Raw genomic sequence first — 19,121 nt, forward strand, 5'->3', positions numbered from 1 at the left:
TGGACGGAGCCCAGAGCCCGCACCACCTCCCCCCCTATGCCAGGAGGACCTTCTGGTGTCCACGGTGTGAACGTGAATAAGGGAATCTCATTAAAAGGGAGCTGGGAAGGGTGGAAGGGGGCCGCTCACAGGCCTCCACTCCTTGAGTCTGCAGACCCCAAACAGGCAGAGCCAGCACCTGTGCCTCCAACAGGAGGAAGGGCAAGTGTCCTACCCAGAGGGAAAAGACGCTTTCTCCCCGCGCAGCAACAGCCCAGCCAATGAGAGACGGTCCCAGCGCAGCCGCCAGGAAGCCCCGCCACCCTGAAGCCCGCTTCCTCCAAGGGGCTCCCTTTCTCAGCAGCCCCTCCCAGCTCCCTCCTGTTTCTCTGTAAAGTGCCATTCCTTTCCTTTGTTAGCCGAACTTACAGTTCTTGCTGTAGCCCAGTTGTCCTGGGCTGCAGTTTTCTGCTGTTCCCAAATAAACCCATTTTGTTGATAAAATAACTAGCTGTTTTAAGGACGACAAGAGACTGTGCAAGGGCCAGATGAGAGGCCTGCCTGGGGGCGCGGGGTACACAGTTCTCCGCTCGTCCTCCAGGGACAAGCCCGGGCCACACCACGTGGGGCCCGCCTGCCCATCACACGTGGCAGCACCAGCCCGGGAGGGTTGGGGTGGGCCAGTCCTGCCGGCTGAGGGAAAGACGGGGAAGGGACGGGTCTTCAGGGGCGGGACATGGCGCCGTGACGGACGGTCCCCAGAGGGGCTGCTGCGCATTACCCCGACCTGCCCTTCCACGGTGGACCTCGGCGCTCCCCCTGGCTGCGACCTGGGGTCCTAGAACAGGCTTTGTCCAGCTAGGGTGAGCGCCCACCTGCCCTCTGGTCTCTCCCAGCTGTGCGGGCGTCCAGCGCTGGCCACGGGCGCCGGAGGCCCCAGGCCGCCTGTGGGCGGTGCCCTGGACCAAGACGTGCTCCACAGCCTCCGCCTCCGCCCCTCGCAGACTCGGTCGGCGCCCCGGGGTCACTCACCTGAGCCAGCGGGGTCCGCCCGGAACCTTGGTCCGGCCGCGGCAGCGGAGTCAGCAGTCGGCCCGGATGGCTTTCCGCAGCGCACCGAGGCCAACGCTGCCGCGAAGCTGTGGGCGGCGGGCCCGGGAAGCGAGCGCGTGGAGCCCCAGGCGGAAGTCCGGAGGGGCGGGGCGGGGCGGGGCTGACCCGGGGGCGGGGCGGGGCCCAGGCCAGACCCACCGGGAGCTAGGCTGCCGTTTGGGGGCGTGGTCAGGCCGGAGAGGCGGGGCCGACTGGGGTGAGGAGCCCGACCACGGCTGGGGGCCTGGTCAGGCCGGCGGGGCGGGGCTGGTTGGGGGCGGGGCCGTACTGCCGCCAGGGGGCGCCGTGGGCGTGGCTCACCTGGCGCTCCACTACCTGGCCTGAACCTAGTACCTGGCGCCCGCGTCCGTCCCCGACTTCTCTTCCGCCCTCCGAGGACCCCCGCGGCTCCACGGTGGTCTCTGGACCTCGGGGCCTCTGCTTAGCGGTCCTCGGCCCGCAGCCATCCCACCGGACCCCTGACGCGACCCCCACCGCCTCCCGCCGCGTCCCGCTCCCACCCCCCGGCCCGGAAGCGCCAACTTCCGCGGGCGGCCGAGCTGGTGCCCACGCCGTCATGCCCTCGCTCGGGGACCTGGTGCGCGACTGGCACCAGGGCGCACAGGCCGTGGAGCGCGGGGACTGGGACTGCGCCCTGCGCCTCTTCTCGGGCATCCCGGAGCCGCCCGCCAGGTTGTGCTTCAACGTGGGCTGCGTGCACCTGCTGGCTGGGGACCCGGAGGCCGCGCTGCAGGTGAGCCGGGGGGCCTGACGACCAGGCGCCCCGAGGGTTGGTCTCAGAGACCCCACCCCTGGGGATGCTGTTTTCTGGCCCTGGGGTGGGGGTCATTGAGCGGTGGGATAAAGACCCAGCTGCGGGAGTGAGCTCAAGGCCCCGCCCTTCCTCCCTGATGGCCACCTGGGAGTGTCTCCCCAGTGTTCCGTCTCAATAAACGCCTGAGGCAGGTGGGAGCAGTGAAGTGGGGGAGGTCCCAGGTTGAGCTGTATCAGGGCCAGAATGGGGATGTGGGGCTCCCTGACTTGCCTGCACTATGGGTGACCATGTGCCAACTCTGCAGTCGTGGGGAAAGCTCAGGGTGAACACTAGCTCAGATGCTAACATGCCGGGAAACAGGCTCCAGGCTGAATGGGGCTGGGAAGGGGACCCGGGGGCTTCAGCAGACACCTGTGGTGAGGAGACAAGGTCTGTCTGGTTGGTGTCCAACCCCAGATCTGAGTACACACCTGTCTGCCACCCACTACCCGAAAAAGAACCAAAAGCTGGGGTGCACGGGGCACACACACACCTGCATCTGCCTGGGGGCAGTACAGAGCCCCTCCCTGCCCTTCAGGCGTCCCGCGGTTCATCGCGGTGATACCTGCCCCATGGGCGCGGGACAAAAGGCAGCAGCACTTGCCCGCTGCTCCAGTCCCCAAGTGCCCCTGACACACGGACTCTGGTTCCTGTGTTTCTCAGGCCATGGGTGACAGCTGCTGAAAACCACAGAAGTGGGAAGAGCCGAGGCGTCGTAAGAGGGAGTCAGTGACGCAGGTGTCTTGAGAACCTCACTGCGGGGGCACTGAGTCACGTGTGCAAGGGACCCGCTCTGCTGCTTCTCACAGCGGCGTCCGCCGCCGTGAAGTGTTTCCCAAGAAAGGAAACGCTATCACTGGCCCCAGCTGGTTCAGCAGGAGTCACTGGGGTACGGCCTGTCCAGTCACCACTTACGCTAGACGGTGATTTACTAGAGAGAGGGGACAAAGGTCCAGGGCAGAGGGGGTGAGTGTTAATCCTCCTCTGTTCTAGCAGGAGTCGGAGTGCTGTCCAAAGACAACACAATGAAGGAATAATAGCACGGGCATGTTTGTAGAAACACGGGGATGTTAAAAAGCGGATGGGACAGCTGCAGTGAATGAAACCGCGTCCGAGGAGCAGGGCAGGATGGGGTGCGGAGCTGGGACTGCAGTCTGTCGGTGTGAACCCGGAGGACCTGTGGAGACAAACGGGTCTCCCCAGCCCTGAGTGGCCACATTGCTGCCTGCGTGTGGACCTTTAACCTGGGGTCACACTCAGTTCAACAAGCCCCCATTCGGCCAGATTTGTTGGAGCAGCGCCATGGCGGCCCTCCCATTGCCTGTGCTTGGCCTGCCAGCTGCCACGTCCTCTTGCTGGTGTTTAACTGATGGCTGCTGCCCTCGTTAGCAGAAGACGTGGTTTCTGAATCCACTTTAAGGAAGAGCTGTGCTTTACGTGCTTGCTGAGCCTTTTGTATTATTGTTCTTCCTGATTCTATTAGATTAGAAGTGTGTCATATTGTATAAACTACCAAAAATTGGATTTTAAAAAGACAAAAATCTTGTATAACTCCATCCCCTGGAGGTAACTATGATTAACACGCTGGAGTGTTTCCTTGTCCTCATGGTAAACAAGTGGACCTGTGCCACCACCTAACTGAACCCTGAGCCTTTTTGCAAGGCACCTCAGGACCTCAGGCCGGTTCGGGTTGTGGCCGTGCTGTGTGCACCAGGCACAAGCTGGGGGGCCCTGGCCCGGCACGGGAGACTTCCTCCTGCAGGTGGCTGTTGTCGGGCAGACAGAATCCCTTGACCTGTTGCATCCCCTCTGCCTGGACTACATCTGTGACACAGGGGCTGGATTACAGGCCTTGGCATTCCACAGGCATTTTTGTTCCCAGGCATTTGACCAAGCGGTGACCAAGGACGCCTGCATGGCTGTCGGCTTCTTCCAGCGAGGAGTGGCGAACTTCCAGCTGGAGAGGTGAGCACAGCAGTTCCTTGTTCCTCTTCTGATGGCTCTTTGTCTCTGCAAAGCCCTTTCTCATGCTCCTGCCTCCTCTCGCCCAGCCCTCCTCGCGGGCTGCAGCCGAGCCCAGGAGAGGACGCTGTGGTCCTGTAGGAGGTGATGCAGAGCAGAGGCACATGGGGCCCCGGCCTCTGTGCTGTGGGTCACGGAGCCCCTTCTCCAGCCTTCCCCACTTTGCTCCTCGCCAGGCTCCATGTAGCAGGGAGCTGTGATTATGCCCTCTCTGCAGGCGTGGAAACTGAGGGCAGGGCAGTGGGACTGAAGCGTCCCAGGACACAGAGGTGGTGGGGGCTCTCTGCGCTGAGGCCCTTCCCAGGGAAGGAATCGGGGTTGCAGGACAAGCCCCACAGAGGGTCCCATGCTGGGCAGGGAGGCTTGGGAGCAACCTCCTTTTCTCATCAACCCAGGAGCCTGCCCGGGGAAGGTGGGGATTCTGGTGGGGCTGGGGGTCTCCAGCAGGGCTCTGCATGGGGAGGCCCACAGGGGCCAGGGGCCCGAGAGGCAGGCAGGAAATGCCTCGGGCACTCTGGTTTGGACTGAGGTTAGGGAGAGGGCCTGGGGTGCAGACGGGGGCCCGAGCAGGGGAGCAGGGGGCCGAGGTCAGAGCCAGAGCAGAGCTGGTGTCGTCTCAGCCCCGCGCTCTGCACAGCCTGTCCATGTATTGACTTCTTGGCCTGGTCCCCGGGACCTGAGTGCCCCCCATGTGTGGAGACCTGGGTAAGCACACCTGCCCCATGGCAGATGGAGCGGGGCCGGGAGGAATGGGGCAAAGCTCGACCGCTTTCCCTGTGGCCCCTGAGTGAGGGCCTCCCTGCTGCCCACAGGTTCTGGGAGGCCCTGTCCGACTTTCAGCTGGCTCTGGCGCAGCTGAGGGACAACGCTACCATCGACTACACCCAGCTGGGCCTGCGGTTCAAACTGCAGGCCTGGGAGGTGAGTTTGCACTGGCTTGTGCAGGGACGGGCCACTGGCAGGTGGGACCAGCTGGGGCACAGGGGGTGCTGTCTGGGGGACAATGACCCAGATGGTCCTTCCAGGCCCCGAGTCCTGTAGGCCCTGTCATCTGGGTCCCACTGTCACAGGCGGGGCCACGTGACTGGGATGCTCCCTCTGGCCAGAGCTGCCCCAAACCCCGGTGGAGCACTCCCACCCACCGGGAGAGGGCAGGGAGGGTCAGAGAGTCAGTAAGAGGCCACAGGCAGGTGGAGCTGGGCGGGAGTGCAGCCGGCTGAGGGCCCCTGACGCCCGCCCTTGGCTCCAGGCTCAGCCCTGTTCCTGGCCTCCCGGGAGTGTTGGCCTAGAGGGAGGGGCGTTGGGAGGATGCCTCCCGCGCTCTCGCTCTCGGTGCTCCCGGAAACGCACTGCCTTCCCAGCCCTCTGGAAACCACCTGTGTCCCAGCAAGCCGCCCACGAGGCAAGTCCTGATGGGGTGGAGCCCACAGCCCACTGTCCCCTGGCCCAGGGCGCTGAAGGTGCAGGCAGGGTGTGGGGAGCGGGCGGCCATGGCCCCACCAGGCCCTGTGGCAGCAGCTCTGGGAGCACAGTGTCCCTGCAGACCGTGGGGACAGGGGCTGACAGGGGCACACGCTCACTGTCCTCCACCCGCGTGCTGGCCAAGGGCTCAGCTCCCTAAAGCACCAGGCGACTTTGCTGCAATCCACAGCACACCCCCAGCACAGCAGCTAACTGAACCCGTCCCCCAAATCTCCTTCCACATGGGGGGAGGGAGCAGGACAGGGAAAGGTGGGGGCTCAGTGGGCAGGGCAGCACAGGGAGGAGGGGCCGTGAAGGGGGTCAGGCCTGACGCAGAACTGGGGAGACAGGCCAAGTGGACGCCTCCAGAGCAGGGTGATGGAGGGACTGCTGGCCCACTCCGGCTGGGGTCTGTATCCTGAGCCGCCAAGAGGCTCCCCATCTGCTGGGTGCCTGGAAGAGCCCTGAGCAGCTGGGTCTGGGAGGTGCCATGCTTGGAGCAGGGCCAGGGTTGGGAGCGAGGCCTGGGGGGCGAGGGAAGTAGAACCAGAGGTGGGACTGCAGGTGGGTCCCGGCCCCTGCCGTCACCTCCCCCTCACTCTCAGGTGCGGTTCAACATGGCTGCAGCGCAGTGCCAGCTGGGGCTCTGGGCTGAGGCCACCCGCAGCCTGGAGAAGGCCATCTCCCAGGGGCCGGACGGGGCCCGTGATGACCTGGATGTCGCCCTGGGCCAAGTACAGGTGAGGGGAGCTGGACTCCTGAGCTGACTCAGATGGCCTGGCAGGCCCAGAGCCTGCAGTTCAGGGCTCACGTCTGTCCACCCCCTCAAACCGGTCAGATGAACAACTTCTGGGAGGGGGCGGCCTGTGTGCCCAGGTGTGGGGCAGGCGAGGGCTCCCCGTGGGCTCCGGGGAGTGGGTGGGGAGCCCCAGCAGCCCCTTCTGCCACCAGGCTCCTGCAGCCGCAGTTCTGGGCAGATGCTCGAGTCTGACTGTCCCATCCCCTCCAGAAACAGGCCCCCCTGCAGCCTCGGCAGGTCCCGGGGGGCGAGGTCTTCCGGCCCCACCGGCGGCACCTGGAGCACCTGGAGCCTGTGGACTTCCTGGGCAAGGCCAAGGTAAAAGGGGGGGCAGCGTCTCACTTCTTGAGCCTCAGGGGCTCAGGGGACAGCAGCACCTGGCAGGCCAGAGAGGGGCCGGCGGCCAAGCCCACGCTGAGCTCACAGCCTGCCCTAAGCCCCGAGGCTGCGTTCGCAGGGCGCATGGTGTCATGAAGGCCTTGGTGGATGGAAAGAGGGCATGGGGCTCCGGGGTCAGGGGCAGCATGTCCAGGCGGGGCTCACAGACCTGGGTCTCGGAACCCGGCTGCAGAGCCCCCCTCGCCGCAAGGTGGCGCTGACCCTGCCCACCTCTGCCCGGCCACGCTCTTCTGGCCCCAGCCCCTCCCTGCATCTCGGGGGCCTTGGAGAGCGAGACCCCCGGCTGGCCCGGGAGGGCGGGGCAGCGCCAGCAAAACCGCGGGGCGGTGGGGCAGCTCACCCCAGGCAGGGAGGCTTGTGGGGAAGGGACGTCTCTGCGCGCACAAGGAGACTCGCTCTGGTTTCCGGCTGGTGGCCCTTGGGCCGGACCTGACACCCCCGGGATCACCCACGGGCTCGGTGCTGTGTCTTTGCTGGGGCCTGAGTGGAGGAGGGGCTCTGAGCTGCAACAATCCCTCAACGTGGGGCCTCTTATGGCAGGAGATGACTGTTTCTAGCGAACAAAATTATTTGGAAAGTTGTACTAAAAATAAGTGCAGATATTGTCCTTCATCAAACATATTTTTGCCACCTCCCTGCCCCCACCGTGTGGGTCTGGCAGCCTCGGGCCGCGGAGACTTGGGGGTGCAGGGCAGGCACCCTGGCCCGGCCGACCCCCTGCTGTCCCTCACCAGGTGGTGGCCTGCACTGTCCCTGATGACCAGCATGAGGACATCCAGCCTCAGCAGCCACAGGTGGGTAGGCACCTTCTAGCCCCGGCTTCTCTGGCACTTTGCAGTTAAGGAGGGAGGTGCCACAGGTGCTCTGAACCCTCCCCAGGGATTCCCCAACCTTCCTCTGATCTAAAATCGGGGGTTGGCGTCCCATCCTGTGTGAAGTCTGTGAAAACCGTGCAGCCTTGCTGGGGACACCAAGCCCCCTGCCCCGACGCTCCTGCAGGGACCTGTGTCCTGAGGAGCTGCACTCTGTGCCCATAGGTCCACGATGTGCATGGTGAAGCCGGGCCCTGGGCTGCCATACGGTAGGAAGGGGCTGTCTCCCCTCGGTGAGCCGGCTTCGCCTAGGGGCAGAGGCCCCACGTGAGGCCCGCTTCCAGCCCCTGAGACCAGAGCCCTTGTGCAGACCCTGCATGGCCACTCCCCGCCAGGGGCCAGGACTGTCACGTCCCCTTTCCAGACAGGCCGGAGCCCCATGTGGGGAAGGGGCATCCTGTCCCTCTCAGCCCTCTATGGGCCCCCTATTTGTCCAGAGGCCCAGGGGCACTCTGTCCTGAGTCCGTTCTGCCCCAGGGGCAGAAGCCACCTCCCCCAGAAGCCCTGCTCAGGCCTGGGTGGTCGGAGCCGAGGTGCGGGGAGAGTGCAGGCTGGGCTGTGGGTTGGCCCGAGCGGCCCCGCCAGACGCAGCCTCACAGGGGTGCTCCGAAGGGAGTTGTGCCTCCTCTCCTGCTCAGGGCTCTCTCAGGCCCACCTTTCACAGAGGCTCTCGACCGGGCGGGCTGAGAATGAGGGCCCCCTCCCCTCCCAGGGCCTGTGACAACCGCCCCTACAGGGCTGGTACCCTTTGCGACCCCAGGACACCCCTTGATGCAGAGATGGAGGTCAGCGCTGGCCAGGCTGGCCAGGCTGACTCCTGCACACTGGCCACCTCCGATGAGCAGGTGAGTGAATCTGGGTGGACAGGCAGGGCCATGGTACTGGGAGGACCCCCACCCCCAGGCTGAGCTTGGGGACAGCCCCAGTGAGTACTGTGAGGGTCTCAGGGCAGGGCAGGCGGCCTCACTGCCTGCGGAGGACGGTGCTTTGGCTTCATCAGTCCAGGGACTTGGCCAGAGCCAGACACAGAGCCTGGACACGAGGAGCAGGAGACACTGATGCTCATCGGTGCACCACAGGAGCCCAGGGGTCTGCTCCCCAGCCTGGGCCCTGGGGCGCCTGCAGCCCATGTGTCCCAGACGTGAGGCTCCCGCCCCTCAGCCAGGGCCCCACCTTCCTTCCCGGACACAGGACTCCCTGAGATGCCCCAGGTGCCGGCTGAGGCTGAGGCTGGAAGGGACACAGGCTTCTCCCCGGGGCAGGTGGGCCCGGTGGGTGCAGCGACCACGGCCTGCGGCCAGCAGCAGGAGCTGGGGAGGTCGCTGGCGCAGAGGAGGTGGCCGCCCTCATTTCTACTTTCACTGAAGTCCAGCTCACTCACTGGACAGAATGGGGCCCAGAAGCATGCTTCCCACACGGCCGTGCGTGGTGAAGCCCGCCAGGCCGGGGGCACACGCTGGGTGTTCGGGCTCTTAACCCTCCTGACATATGGGCATTCGCTTCCTCGTTGCTTTAAATAGCAGCTAAATCTGGTAAGAATCTACACATTTCGTTTACATAGTCCAACTGTTAGACCCCACCTGAGATCAGGATCTGAGAGAGCTGGTCCGAGTGGCTGGGACACATGTCCTCTGGGGTTTCTGCTGCCCCTCGAGCACGCACACCCACTGTTTAGGTCCCAACATGGGTATGAAGTCCGGCTGGTCCCTGGCATTCGTCCTCAGCCTCCTGGGGTCACCAGGGACCCCCCAGCTGGAACTGCCACATCATAGTGGGCAGGGAAGACAGTCTGGTGCCCACTGGTGCAAGGTGGCCCGTCTGTGGTCTCCAGGCCTGCAGGGACCTGGCTCATGCCCCGAGGTCACCCACAACTGGTCTGGACTTGAGGCTTCCGGCCTGGCCAGGCCGTCTCACAGGCCATATCCCCCATTACTGGCTCTGCTGGGACAGTGTCCATGCACTACCCTGACAAGCTCCAGGCTGGGGAAAGCTGTCTTCACCCTCAGGGCTCCACCCCTGCCCACGGAGGCCAGGCCCAGCGAAGACCCCACTCCCAGCCCCCACCCTATCCCAGCAGAGCCCAGCCTCTGGCTTTCTCTGCAGGGCACCCCCATGGAGCAGGCTGGCCAGCAGGTTCCTCCAGGTGAGGGCATCCAGAGCAGCGGATGGCAGGTGGGGTGCTCCGTAGAGGGAGCCCCAGGCAGGTACTGGGGGGCTGGGAACCCTCTTTGTCCTGCAGGGAGGAATCTGGTGGCCTCTGGGGAACACGTGGTGCCAGCAGCTCTTCCACTCCCAAAACATTCTGCTTTGGGGAGTGGCAGCCACTTGAGCCCCACCCCCACCTCCACAGGGCCGCTGGTGGCTGGGGAGCCGGGCCCTGGCTCCTCTGAGGACCCCGCGGGTGTTAGGGTAAGAGGCACAGGCTCTCGAGTCACCCCCCTCCAGGGACCTGGGGGCCCCAAGGCCAGACCCCATCCCTCTGAATCACCCCCAGGGACCCCAGCTGAGGAAGCCTTACAAATCGACAGCCCCAGCCCCTCCCACCCTTCAGTCCCTGCCCTGCCCCCTGGCCTGAAGCCCCCAACCCTGGCCGGTCCTGGGCGTGCAGATCTGGGGCCTTGAAGACCAACCACCTTTCTTCCTGGACCCAGGAAGTGGCTGCAGGGGGCCCCGAGTCCTTGGTGACCATCATGGTGCAGTGTGCCTTCACCCTGGCCCTGAAGGCCCCAAGAGGAGCTGACCTGTCCAGCCTGCGGGCTCTGCTGAGCCAGGCCCTTCCTCCCCAGGCCCAGCATGGGCAGCTCAGGTGGGTGGAAAGCAGGGCCGGAGGGCTCCAAGCTGGGCACCTCTCAGCCCCGGCCCTGGAGGAGGCGCTAGGCGCGTCAGAAGCTCTGGAAGTCAGAGGTCAGCACCCTCCCGAAGCCCCTGCCCCGTGCTGCCCACTCTGAGGGGTCTCTTTGCAGATACAGAGACCCTAGTGACGACAGGTGCTGGGTGCCACTCACTGGGGAGGAGGCGCTGCAGAGGGCCTGGCAAGGTGCGGCTGCCGGCCGCGGGAGGCTGCAGCTCCAGTGCCAGGTGAGCCTCAGTGGGGCGCGGGCCTGGGGCAGGCTGGTGGCCCTTCTCCTGGTGCCAGGCTCACCTGCAGCCCTCACCCTGCCGCAGGGAGTGGGCGGCCGGCCTGTCCTCTACCAGGTGGTGGCCCAGCACAGCTACCGCGCCCAGGGGCCTGAGGACCTAGGCTTGCGGCCAGGAGACACGGTGGACGTCCTGTGTGAAGGTAGGGCAGGCCACCACCCACCCCCACTGCCCTGCGGGGCCACGGGGCACATGAGGTTTCTGTGAGCAGACACCCCGACGTCCCCCCACAGTGGACCAGGCGTGGCTGGAGGGCCACTGTGATGGCCGAATTGGCATTTTCCCCAAGTGCTTCGTGGTCCCAGCTGGCCGGCGCACGTGAAGAGGTCAGCCCTAGGAAGTCCGTGGAAGGAGAGTTTAATAAAAAGCAATCTGCCTCCACCAAGGTGTGGTCTGTCTTCTGGGCTTGGTCGCTGAGAGGGCCTGACCAAGGCTCCTGAGGGTGAGGGCTGGGGCTGCTCCAGGAAGAGCCCGCGGAGCCTGGACACTGGCCCTCAGGCCCTCCCTCAGCTCCGGAAGACCCCAGGGCCCACTGCCAACAACCCCCACAGAGCCAGGCCCCTTCTGTCTCCAGCAGTCACTCCCCACTCAGGTCTCCACCTGGGCCCTGGAAGGCTGCAGGGTCCCAAGAAGGGCACTTGCTGCCCTGGGAGGCATGCTGGAGTGGGGTCCTGGGGGTGCTGGGACCTCAAGGCCCCGGGGGTCAGGGCTCAGGGAGGCTGGGGCGGCGCCAGGCTCAGTCCTGCAGCCAGAAGAGCTGCAGCGCAGCAGCCCCCAGGATGGCCGCGAGGGTCAGCACCATGAAGACCAACCCGGCCGCCCAGACACCGTAGCTCTGTGCCCGCCACTGGGCCGGGGCCTCAGCCGGGGTCATGTTGGTCAGGTTCAGCATGTAGCCCAGCGTCCAGCCGATGTCCATGCCGCTGGCCTGTAGGCCGCACAGCTGGTCAGGGCTGCGGGCCGCGGCCCCCAAGCCCCCAGCCCACCCTGCGCCAGGCGGTCACCTGCTCGCGGAACTTGATGCCGGGCCAGGTCTCCTCCCGGAAACCGTAGCCCTCCAGCAGGAGGGTGAGGATGTACAGGCCGGAGGCACAGTAGTCCCGCAGCCAGCGGTCCTGCCCCGGCGAGCTCGCCTCCACCTGCGGGCCCGGGGAAGCCAGGGGCCCGGTGAGGCTCACCTTCTGGCCCACTGGGATTGGGCCCACCTGGAGGCATGACCCTGGGTCTCCTGCCTGGAGCAGGATGGGGTCCCACCGAGCCCCTGCCCGGTGAAGTCTGCAGCCCAGGGAGCTGGGGGGCCCAGGTGGGTCAGGCAGCCCTGGCATCCACCCACCAGCTTCCAGGGCCTCTGGCAGAAGTCCCAGATGGTGGCATTGACAGTGGCCAGCGGCTGCCCAGAGGTGAGGTTCAGGAAGTGGAAGGTGTGATAGTAGTTGGAGAAGGCCTGGGGGCGGAGATGGGGGGCGGCATGGGGGTAGGACAAGCCTGGGTGAGCCCCACCCCACCCCACACGGGGTCCCAGGCTCCCCCAGCCCCCTGGACTCCGGAAGGAAGTCAGGCCCTGAGGCGGGCAGCGGGCGTGCTCACGTAGAACTGGCCCCGCACGGGGGGCTGGTAGACCCCATTGAAGGCACAGTCGCCTCGGCCGCCGCAGCTGGAGAAGTTGAAGAGACCCCGGATGGCCGCGACGCAGGCCCCGGGGTTCCCCGTCCCCTCCACCGTGATGTTCTTGGCCAGGTCTGCGGGCGCCGCAGCGCGGACACAGGGCGACTCGTACAGGGGGGCCAAGGGCAGCGTGTCCCGGTAGCTGCTGTGGTAGCAAGGGTGGCGGACCAGGGGGCCCTGGCTGCTCTGTGGGGGCGGGAGGCGGCTATTAGCTCAAGCCTGGCCAGCGGCCCCGTGCCCTCGGCCCGCGGGGCCCAGCTCACCTGCACCAGCCCTGCCAGGAGCCTGCTGAGCACCTGGTCGCGCCCGAAGCAGAGGTAGCTGTGGGTGTAGACGCTGTGGTCGGAGCCGTACAGGCGGAAGGTGGCCTGGGTGCTCTTGTCCAGTATGGGGACCCCGGGCACAAAAGTGATCTGCGTGGAGGCCCCACCCATGTCCAGGGCGCCCACCAACGTCCCGTCTAGAGGCGGGATCCATTCTCCGGAGAAGGAGTACTGAGCACAGACAGGGGACACTGAGTCCCGGGGCCGGCCTCACTGACCCGCAGCCTGGAGTCCGGCCCCGGCCCTGGGGCTGCCCACGGCACCTTGACCAGCTTGCCCAGGATGTAGTTGATGGTGATCCAACCAAAGGCACCTTCATCCTGCCCACCCAGGAGCTCAGCACCCCAGAAGTCCAAGGGAGACTGGCCCAGGACGCGGCTGACCGCTGCAAAGATGTCCTCTGCCTGAGAGCTGTTCTTCTGGCTGCACAGAGAGGCCAGGGGCTGGGGCTGGCTGGAAGCCCACACCTCCTGCGCCCTGCCCCGGGCGGGGGCCAGCACTCTCACGCTGAGCCTCGCGGACCTGCAGGGCCCCATGCCAGCCGCCTCACCTGAGCAGCCTCATGCCCGCCGTGGCCCCCAGGAACATGGGCGTTTCCTGGTGCTGGGCCTCTGGGATCAGGGCCAGCGCCTCCTCCAGGCAGCCCTGCAGACTCTCGCCAGCCTGTTCAGGGTCAGAGGTGTAGGAGGAGATTCCAGGCCCTGAAACACAGCACCCCAGGCAGGGCTGGGCTGAAAAGGCCTGTGGGAGGTTGAAAGGTAGTCCCCAGTGATGCGTCCACAACCTCACCCTCGGAGCCTGCAAACGGGACCTTATTTGGAAAAGAGGACTTTGCAGGTGTAATCAAGTTAAGGATTTTAAGATGAGATCATTCTGGACTCCCCAGTTCCCTGAATCCAATGACCAGTGTCCTTACAAGAGACGGGAAAGGGGGATTTGAGACACAGGGAGTGACCACGTGTGGGGGGAGGGAGAGACCACGTGCGGGGGGAAGGGAGAGACCATGTGCGGGGGGACGGAGAGGTTGGAGGGATGCTGCTGCAGGCCTGGGAGTGTCTGGGGTCCCCAGAAAAGGCTGTGCCAGATCCCTGCCAGGCAGCAGTTGGCAGGTCCCAACAGCCACCCACCGCTGACGGAATGGCCCCCTGACCTTCCACCTGGCAGGCCAGGGCCTGGCTGACCACGCCTGTGTCATTCTCTTTGTCCGCTGGCCACTGATACACAAAGAGGGATGTGTGGGAGGACCCGGCGTCTACCACGATCCCGAACTGGGAGAGACACCAGGGTGAGGAGGGCATGGGCCGCCCGCTGCTCAGCCCAGCCTAGCCTCCCTCCGTGGGGCCCAGGGCTGCACCTTGGTGTCTGCGGGCAGGAGGACGTTGGTGGCCTCCACCAGGATGAGAATGAGCGTGACAAGGCCAGAGACGGCTGCGAACCCCAGCAGGACCGTGAAGACTCGCTCCTTCTGAGTCAGCCCCATGGTGGGGGCAGGACTGGCACCTGCGGGGTAGGCAGCAGTGGGTACCCCAAATCTGCCAGCTGCAGATGGAGAGCCCCTCCATGCCCCCTGGGGCTCAGCCCACCCACCCTGGCTGGGTCTAAAGGGCAGGGCCAGAGACCAGGCCGGGAGAGCTGGGTTACCCAAGGTGTTGCGGGCGTCAGAGGGGCCTGCGTGGGCTGTGCACCCCGATGCCCCATCTGGCACCAAGGCTGGCCCGGACACAGCCCTTTGTAATGCCGACCCCAGGGTGTCATCCTGCCCACCTGCCCCCACAGGAGAAGGAGCCCCAGCTCTGACGGTCAGCTCCAGACAGAACTTGGGGGACCCAGGACCCCATTTATTCCTCCCACCAGGGGCCTCTCCCAGGACAGTCTTCTCCAGAGCTCGGACCCTGCGGCCAGGCCTGGACCGGGTGGGGCAGGGGATGGCCTGGCATCCAAGTGCTGCCCTGCGGTCCGTGGTAACCAGGGGTGAGGTGAGCAGAGTCCCAGGGAGAGCATCGTGTCTACTGAAGGAGCTGGAGACCCAGGAGTGCTGAAGAGCGACACCTGGTTTCCGTTTGAAAACCCAGCCTCAGGTGTCTCTCATCTGACTGACACATTTCAGTCGGCCCCAGGACAGTCCCTCGGCAGCTGGCCCAGATGACCCAGGATGAGGTTCGCACGGGGCCGAGGCACCCAGCTCGGTGGCTGAAGCCCTGTGGGGCCTCTCCAGCCCCCAGATGTCCCCAAGAAGGCCATGTGCACAAGGCCACCGGGAGCCTCAGGCCAGCCACTGTCGCCGCCCAGAGGAGGTGGTCTGAGGCCTCCAGAGCTTCGAGGTGTGTGGACTTTGTGTGGCGTCAGCAACCCCGTGAGAATGCAGACCTCACTGATGTGCCTCCTGCGCCAGGGGTGTGGGGACTCCTGGGTGAAGGCAGCGGCCTTTGCCCCAGGCCTCCTCCTGGCCCACCAGGCAGTGCAGCAGGCTGTCCGGGTTATGAGCCCATTTCAAGGAGGGAAGATGGAGGCTCAGAGAAGAAGGTGACCTGCTTGAGCCACAGTCAGGCCAGGCCCAGATGGACCCAGCCTGTGTCCCCAGCCAGCACCCTGGTCACAGGCAGGGGCCAGGGACACTGGGACCCCACCCCACTCCCCAGCCTGCAGGGCGCGAGGCAGCCAGAGCCTCCAGTGGGTGGGGTCAGCCCCCCCCACCCCACCAGGACGCCCCTCACCTGGGCTGGTGGACGACTGGCGGCAGCAGGAGGAAGGACTGCTGTCTGTCCCCTGGGCACTGCTGGTGCCGTCCCGCTCTCCCCACCCCCCAGCCAGTCACCGCCCACCTGGGCCCGGCCTGCGGCCAGGCCGGCAACCAGCCTGGGGACCCGGGACGCTGAGGCCAGGGCTGCTCACCCCACCCAGGGGCACCGCCCAGGGTGGTCCCATCCCCCCACTGCCTGGGGCCACCCTGACCCTTCCTGGAGGCTGCTGGGACTTTGCCCTCCGACTTGCTCTCCCCCAGCAGGGAGCCAGGTGCCAGGGCTCAGGTCTGGAGCAGGGCGGAGTCAGGTGACTGGAGAGGCCCGAGGCCGAGGGCTTGGCCGGAGCAAAGGCCACCCGGTCCTGGGAGGAGCCCCAGCCTCTCTGGAGTCGTGGCTGGCTGAGTTCCAGGCGCGCAGCACAACTGCCCAAATGTTCTCAGCGCGACACCCGGCTTCTCTGCACTCTTTCAGGACTCGCTGTCACAGGTTTTCGTTTCAGCCTCCCTGACAGCCGCAGAGGGAGCCCTCCTGCCCTCAGTCAGCGCCGGCGCCGCGAAGCTGACAGTCCTCCCCGCACACGGCGTCCCCGCTGGTGGTCACACCTTTCGCTCACCTTACAGTGACACTGTTTGATTTCTTCCTGCCCCTTTACAGACTCCTTTATGCTTTCTAGACGTAGTCCTTTGTCACGTATGAGGTTCGCAAACTTTTAAACCCGTGATGAACCCAGTTCATCAATGCGTTCTCCTGTGGGTGGACTTTTCATGTGTTTACGAGGAACTGTTTGCCTCACCCCTGGTCATGAAGATTTCTTTCTCCTCAGGTCACCAACTTTTACAATGTAACTTAATCTGTGACCCACTTTGAATTACTCTTTGTAAGAAGTGCGGCTGAGGCAGGTCCGTCCGCTCTGCACACAGATGGCCGAAGCTCCAGCACTGGACGTTGAGAAAACCATCCTTTCTCGACGAACTCCTTTGCACCTTTGTGTAAAGAGCTGTATTTTCTGGACCCTCTGTGGTGTCTGTCTCCTCCCAGCTCTGTCCTGATTCCTGCAGCCACGTCACAGGTCTTCACACTGTGCAGTCTGGGCCTCCAGCTTTGTTCTTCTTTTTCAAAGCTGTTTCAGCTGCTCTGGCTCCTGTGTCCTCCATGCATATTTTACAGTCTGCCCCTCTTTACGGGCAAAAAATTCTCCTGAACCTTTCATTACTTGGCATTACGTCAAAAGTCTGTGATCACTTTGGGGAGAATCAATACCTTTACCATTTTGAGCCTCCCAGTCCATGAGCACAATTTTGCTTTTCTCCATTTATTTAGCATTTAGGTCTTTAAAAAATTTGTTTTCATCAGCATTTTCTCGTGTTTAGAATAAGGACCCAGTACATGTTTTGTTAGATTTTTACCTAAGTGTTTCACTTTTGTGGGGAGCTACTGTAAATGGCACTATTTATTCTTTTATTTTTTAATAATTATTGTTGTTCTTGGAGTTGAACACTCCCTAATGATTTTTTTCATTTTTAAGTTTTATCAGGTAGAATTGTTACAATTTACTTATGTTGCATGTAAATACATATGCACAATATGCTGCACATATTTTTTAAATTTGCATATATGCACTGTTCATTGTTTCTAAGAACATTTAGAGCTTCAGCTTTTTAAACCTGCGTAGTTATCAAAGGAATAAAGCCAACCACAAAATCAAAATTAATTCAAAAAGATACATACACCCCACTATTAACAGCAACATTGTTTATAATCACCAAGACGTGGAAACGTCCTAAGTGCACATCAGCAGATGAGTGGATACAGAAGATGTACCATATGTGTGTAACAGAGGGCCGCTCACCCACAAGAAAGAAGGATGTTTTGCCATTGGTGGCCCTTTATTCACTTTTTTTTTCCACTTCAAAAACCGGAATTTTATAACTGGCATAAACATTTCCATTACATCAAAAAGAGCAAAACACCCAGAAACAAATCCAACCAGGGAGGTTACCCATACTCTTAAAACTGTCATGCACTGATGAAGGAAACTGAAGATACAAAGAAATGGAAAGATGTCTTGTGCTCTTGGATTGGAAGAATCAACACTGTCAAGATGGCCACACTGCCCGAAGCAATCCGCAGACCCAGTGCAACCCTTGTCAGAATACAACATTCCTCACAGAATGAGAGCAAACAAGTCCAGAATTTATGAGGAACCACAAAAGACCCCAAACATCAAAGCAACCTTTTGTAGGCCTTTCTTTTTTCCCTCTTTCTTTTTTTTGTTCTCTTGCTTGTGGTTTGATGACTAGAGAAGTTCCTAACATTTGCTGTAGAGCTGGTTTGGTGGTGCTGAGTTCTTTTAGCTGTTGTTTATCTGCGAAGCTTTTGATTTCTCCATCAGGTCTGAACAAGAGCCTTGCTGAATAGGGTATTCTTGGTTGCAAGTTTTTCCCTTCCATCACTTTAAATACACCGTGCCCCTCCCTTCCGGCCTGGAGAGTTTCTGCTGAGAAATCAGCTGATAACCTGATGGGAGCTCCTTTGTATGTTATTCGTTGGTTTTCTCTTGCTGATTTTAGGTTTTTATCCTTCTTAATTTTTTATCAGTTTGATGACTGTGTGCCTTGGTGTGTCCCTCTCTGGGTGGACCCTGTGTGGAGCCCTCTGCGCTTCCTGGACGTGGGTGACTGTTTCCTTTCCCAAGCTGGGTAAGTTTCCAGTGACCATGTCTCCAAAAATTGTCTCAGGTCCTTTCTCTCTCTTCTCTTGCTGGGACCCCTATAATGTGAATTTTTTTTTTATCTTTCATTTTATTTTTTGCAGCGTTAGCTTATTTTTATTTATTTTTTACTGGAGGTATTGGGGATTGAACCCAGGACCTTGTGCATGCTAAGCACATGCTTTACCCCTGAGCTACACCCTCCCTGCTGAACAGCAGTTTTAAAAAACCCAGTCTTCAGTTGTCCACTAGTGGAAGTAGATGCCATTGGTCCTCCTGGTGGACCCTGCTCCAGCCACCTCGCCAAGCCCACTTCTCAGTTCTGGGAGTTCGTGCACAGACTCCCTGGGATTTCTAACGTGGACAACCCCCAGGTCTATCAGGAGGGACGGCTGACCTCCTCTGCGGCCTGTGCCACCTTTTATCCTCTTCCCTGCCGCCGTGCTGGCGACGGGTGGCGAGGGCACACCCGTGCCTGCTCCCGACCTGAAGGCATGAGCGTCGGAGGCTCAGCGTCGAGCACGGCGTTGGCTGCAGGTCTCACACAGGCCCCGTCATGGCTGGGAGTTCCCTGCACTTTGCTGGAGAAGTTTTCACCAGAGTGAACGCTGGGTTCTGTCACGTGCTCTGTCTTCATCCCTAAGCGTGTCCATGGGTTTCTCCTCTTCTGTCGCGCCACGTGATGGGTTTCACCAGTCGGGTTTCCTGAATGTGAAGCCAGCCCTCCATCCTCGGGATCAGCTTCACTTGGCTGTGGGCGTGAGTTCCTGTGTGTCTTACCGGCTGTTATTTGCCAGCGCAGCGGTCCTGGTTATTTGTGGGTTTTACTTTCAGATGTGCTCACTAACCTCCACAGTTTTTGTCATCCCAGAGTCACACTCGGAGCGAGCGCATCTGTGATCATCTTCAGACACGAGCAGCAAACCTCGAGCGGCTCGGCACCCATGCCCGCGGAGCTCGGGCGAGGCCAGGCCACTTCCGCCTCGGCTCCCACCGTGGACAGGGCGCCCCGCGGCCTGCTCAGTGCCGTGCTCCTGTGCTGCTGTGCTTTCTCCTGGCGATTTCTCTATTTGAAACGGCACCCAGGCGTCAGGCAGAAGCGCTGT

At 62.4% G+C, this 19,121-nt stretch overlaps 3 protein-coding genes across 9 annotated transcripts in view; 1 reads left to right on the forward strand and 2 right to left on the reverse strand.

Annotated features, from left to right (window-relative positions):
- EXD3 (exonuclease 3'-5' domain containing 3) overlaps positions 1-1,167 on the reverse strand; it is a 67,588-nt gene extending 66,421 nt beyond the window's left edge. For all 3 annotated transcript variants that reach the window (XM_072960583.1, XM_072960585.1, XM_072960584.1), the window contains exon 1: positions 1,012-1,167. The gene's annotated coding sequence lies outside the window, so the exon portion shown is untranslated. The remainder of the gene's footprint in view (positions 1-1,011) is intronic.
- Positions 674-10,957, forward strand: NOXA1 (NADPH oxidase activator 1). 5 transcript variants are annotated; one of them, XM_072960588.1, is made up of 16 exons: positions 674-842; positions 1,423-1,825; positions 3,768-3,850; positions 4,720-4,828; positions 5,157-5,309; positions 5,974-6,108; positions 6,378-6,485; positions 7,301-7,360; positions 7,604-7,647; positions 8,151-8,283; positions 9,542-9,638; positions 9,789-9,847; positions 10,090-10,244; positions 10,402-10,516; positions 10,604-10,718; positions 10,810-10,957. In XM_072960588.1, exons 2-16 carry the CDS (start codon positions 1,649-1,651, stop codon positions 10,896-10,898), a joined length of 1,632 nt encoding a protein of 543 aa, XP_072816689.1. In that variant the 5' UTR covers positions 674-842; positions 1,423-1,648; the 3' UTR covers positions 10,899-10,957. The 5 variants fall into 5 exon arrangements, with proteins under 5 accessions (XP_072816689.1, XP_072816690.1, XP_072816688.1 ...); XM_072960589.1 differs by lacking the exon at positions 674-842 and having other exon boundaries at positions 1,315-1,825; positions 10,408-10,516; XM_072960587.1 differs by lacking the exon at positions 674-842 and having other exon boundaries at positions 1,317-1,825.
- Positions 10,929-16,393, reverse strand: ENTPD8 (ectonucleoside triphosphate diphosphohydrolase 8). Its single transcript, XM_072960591.1, has 10 exons — positions 15,919-16,393; positions 13,919-14,064; positions 13,715-13,832; positions 13,115-13,265; positions 12,828-12,987; positions 12,505-12,735; positions 12,164-12,427; positions 11,910-12,020; positions 11,581-11,715; positions 10,929-11,504 (listed from the first exon to the last, which is right to left on the reverse strand). Exons 2-10 carry the CDS (start codon positions 14,042-14,044, stop codon positions 11,313-11,315), a joined length of 1,488 nt encoding a protein of 495 aa, XP_072816692.1. The 5' UTR covers positions 14,045-14,064; positions 15,919-16,393; the 3' UTR covers positions 10,929-11,312.
- Positions 16,394-19,121: the final 2,728 nt, after the last annotated feature.

The sequence above is a fragment of the Vicugna pacos genome, chromosome 4, assembly GCF_048564905.1.
Source record: "Vicugna pacos chromosome 4, VicPac4, whole genome shotgun sequence".
Taxonomy (NCBI): Eukaryota; Metazoa; Chordata; class Mammalia; order Artiodactyla; family Camelidae; genus Vicugna; species Vicugna pacos.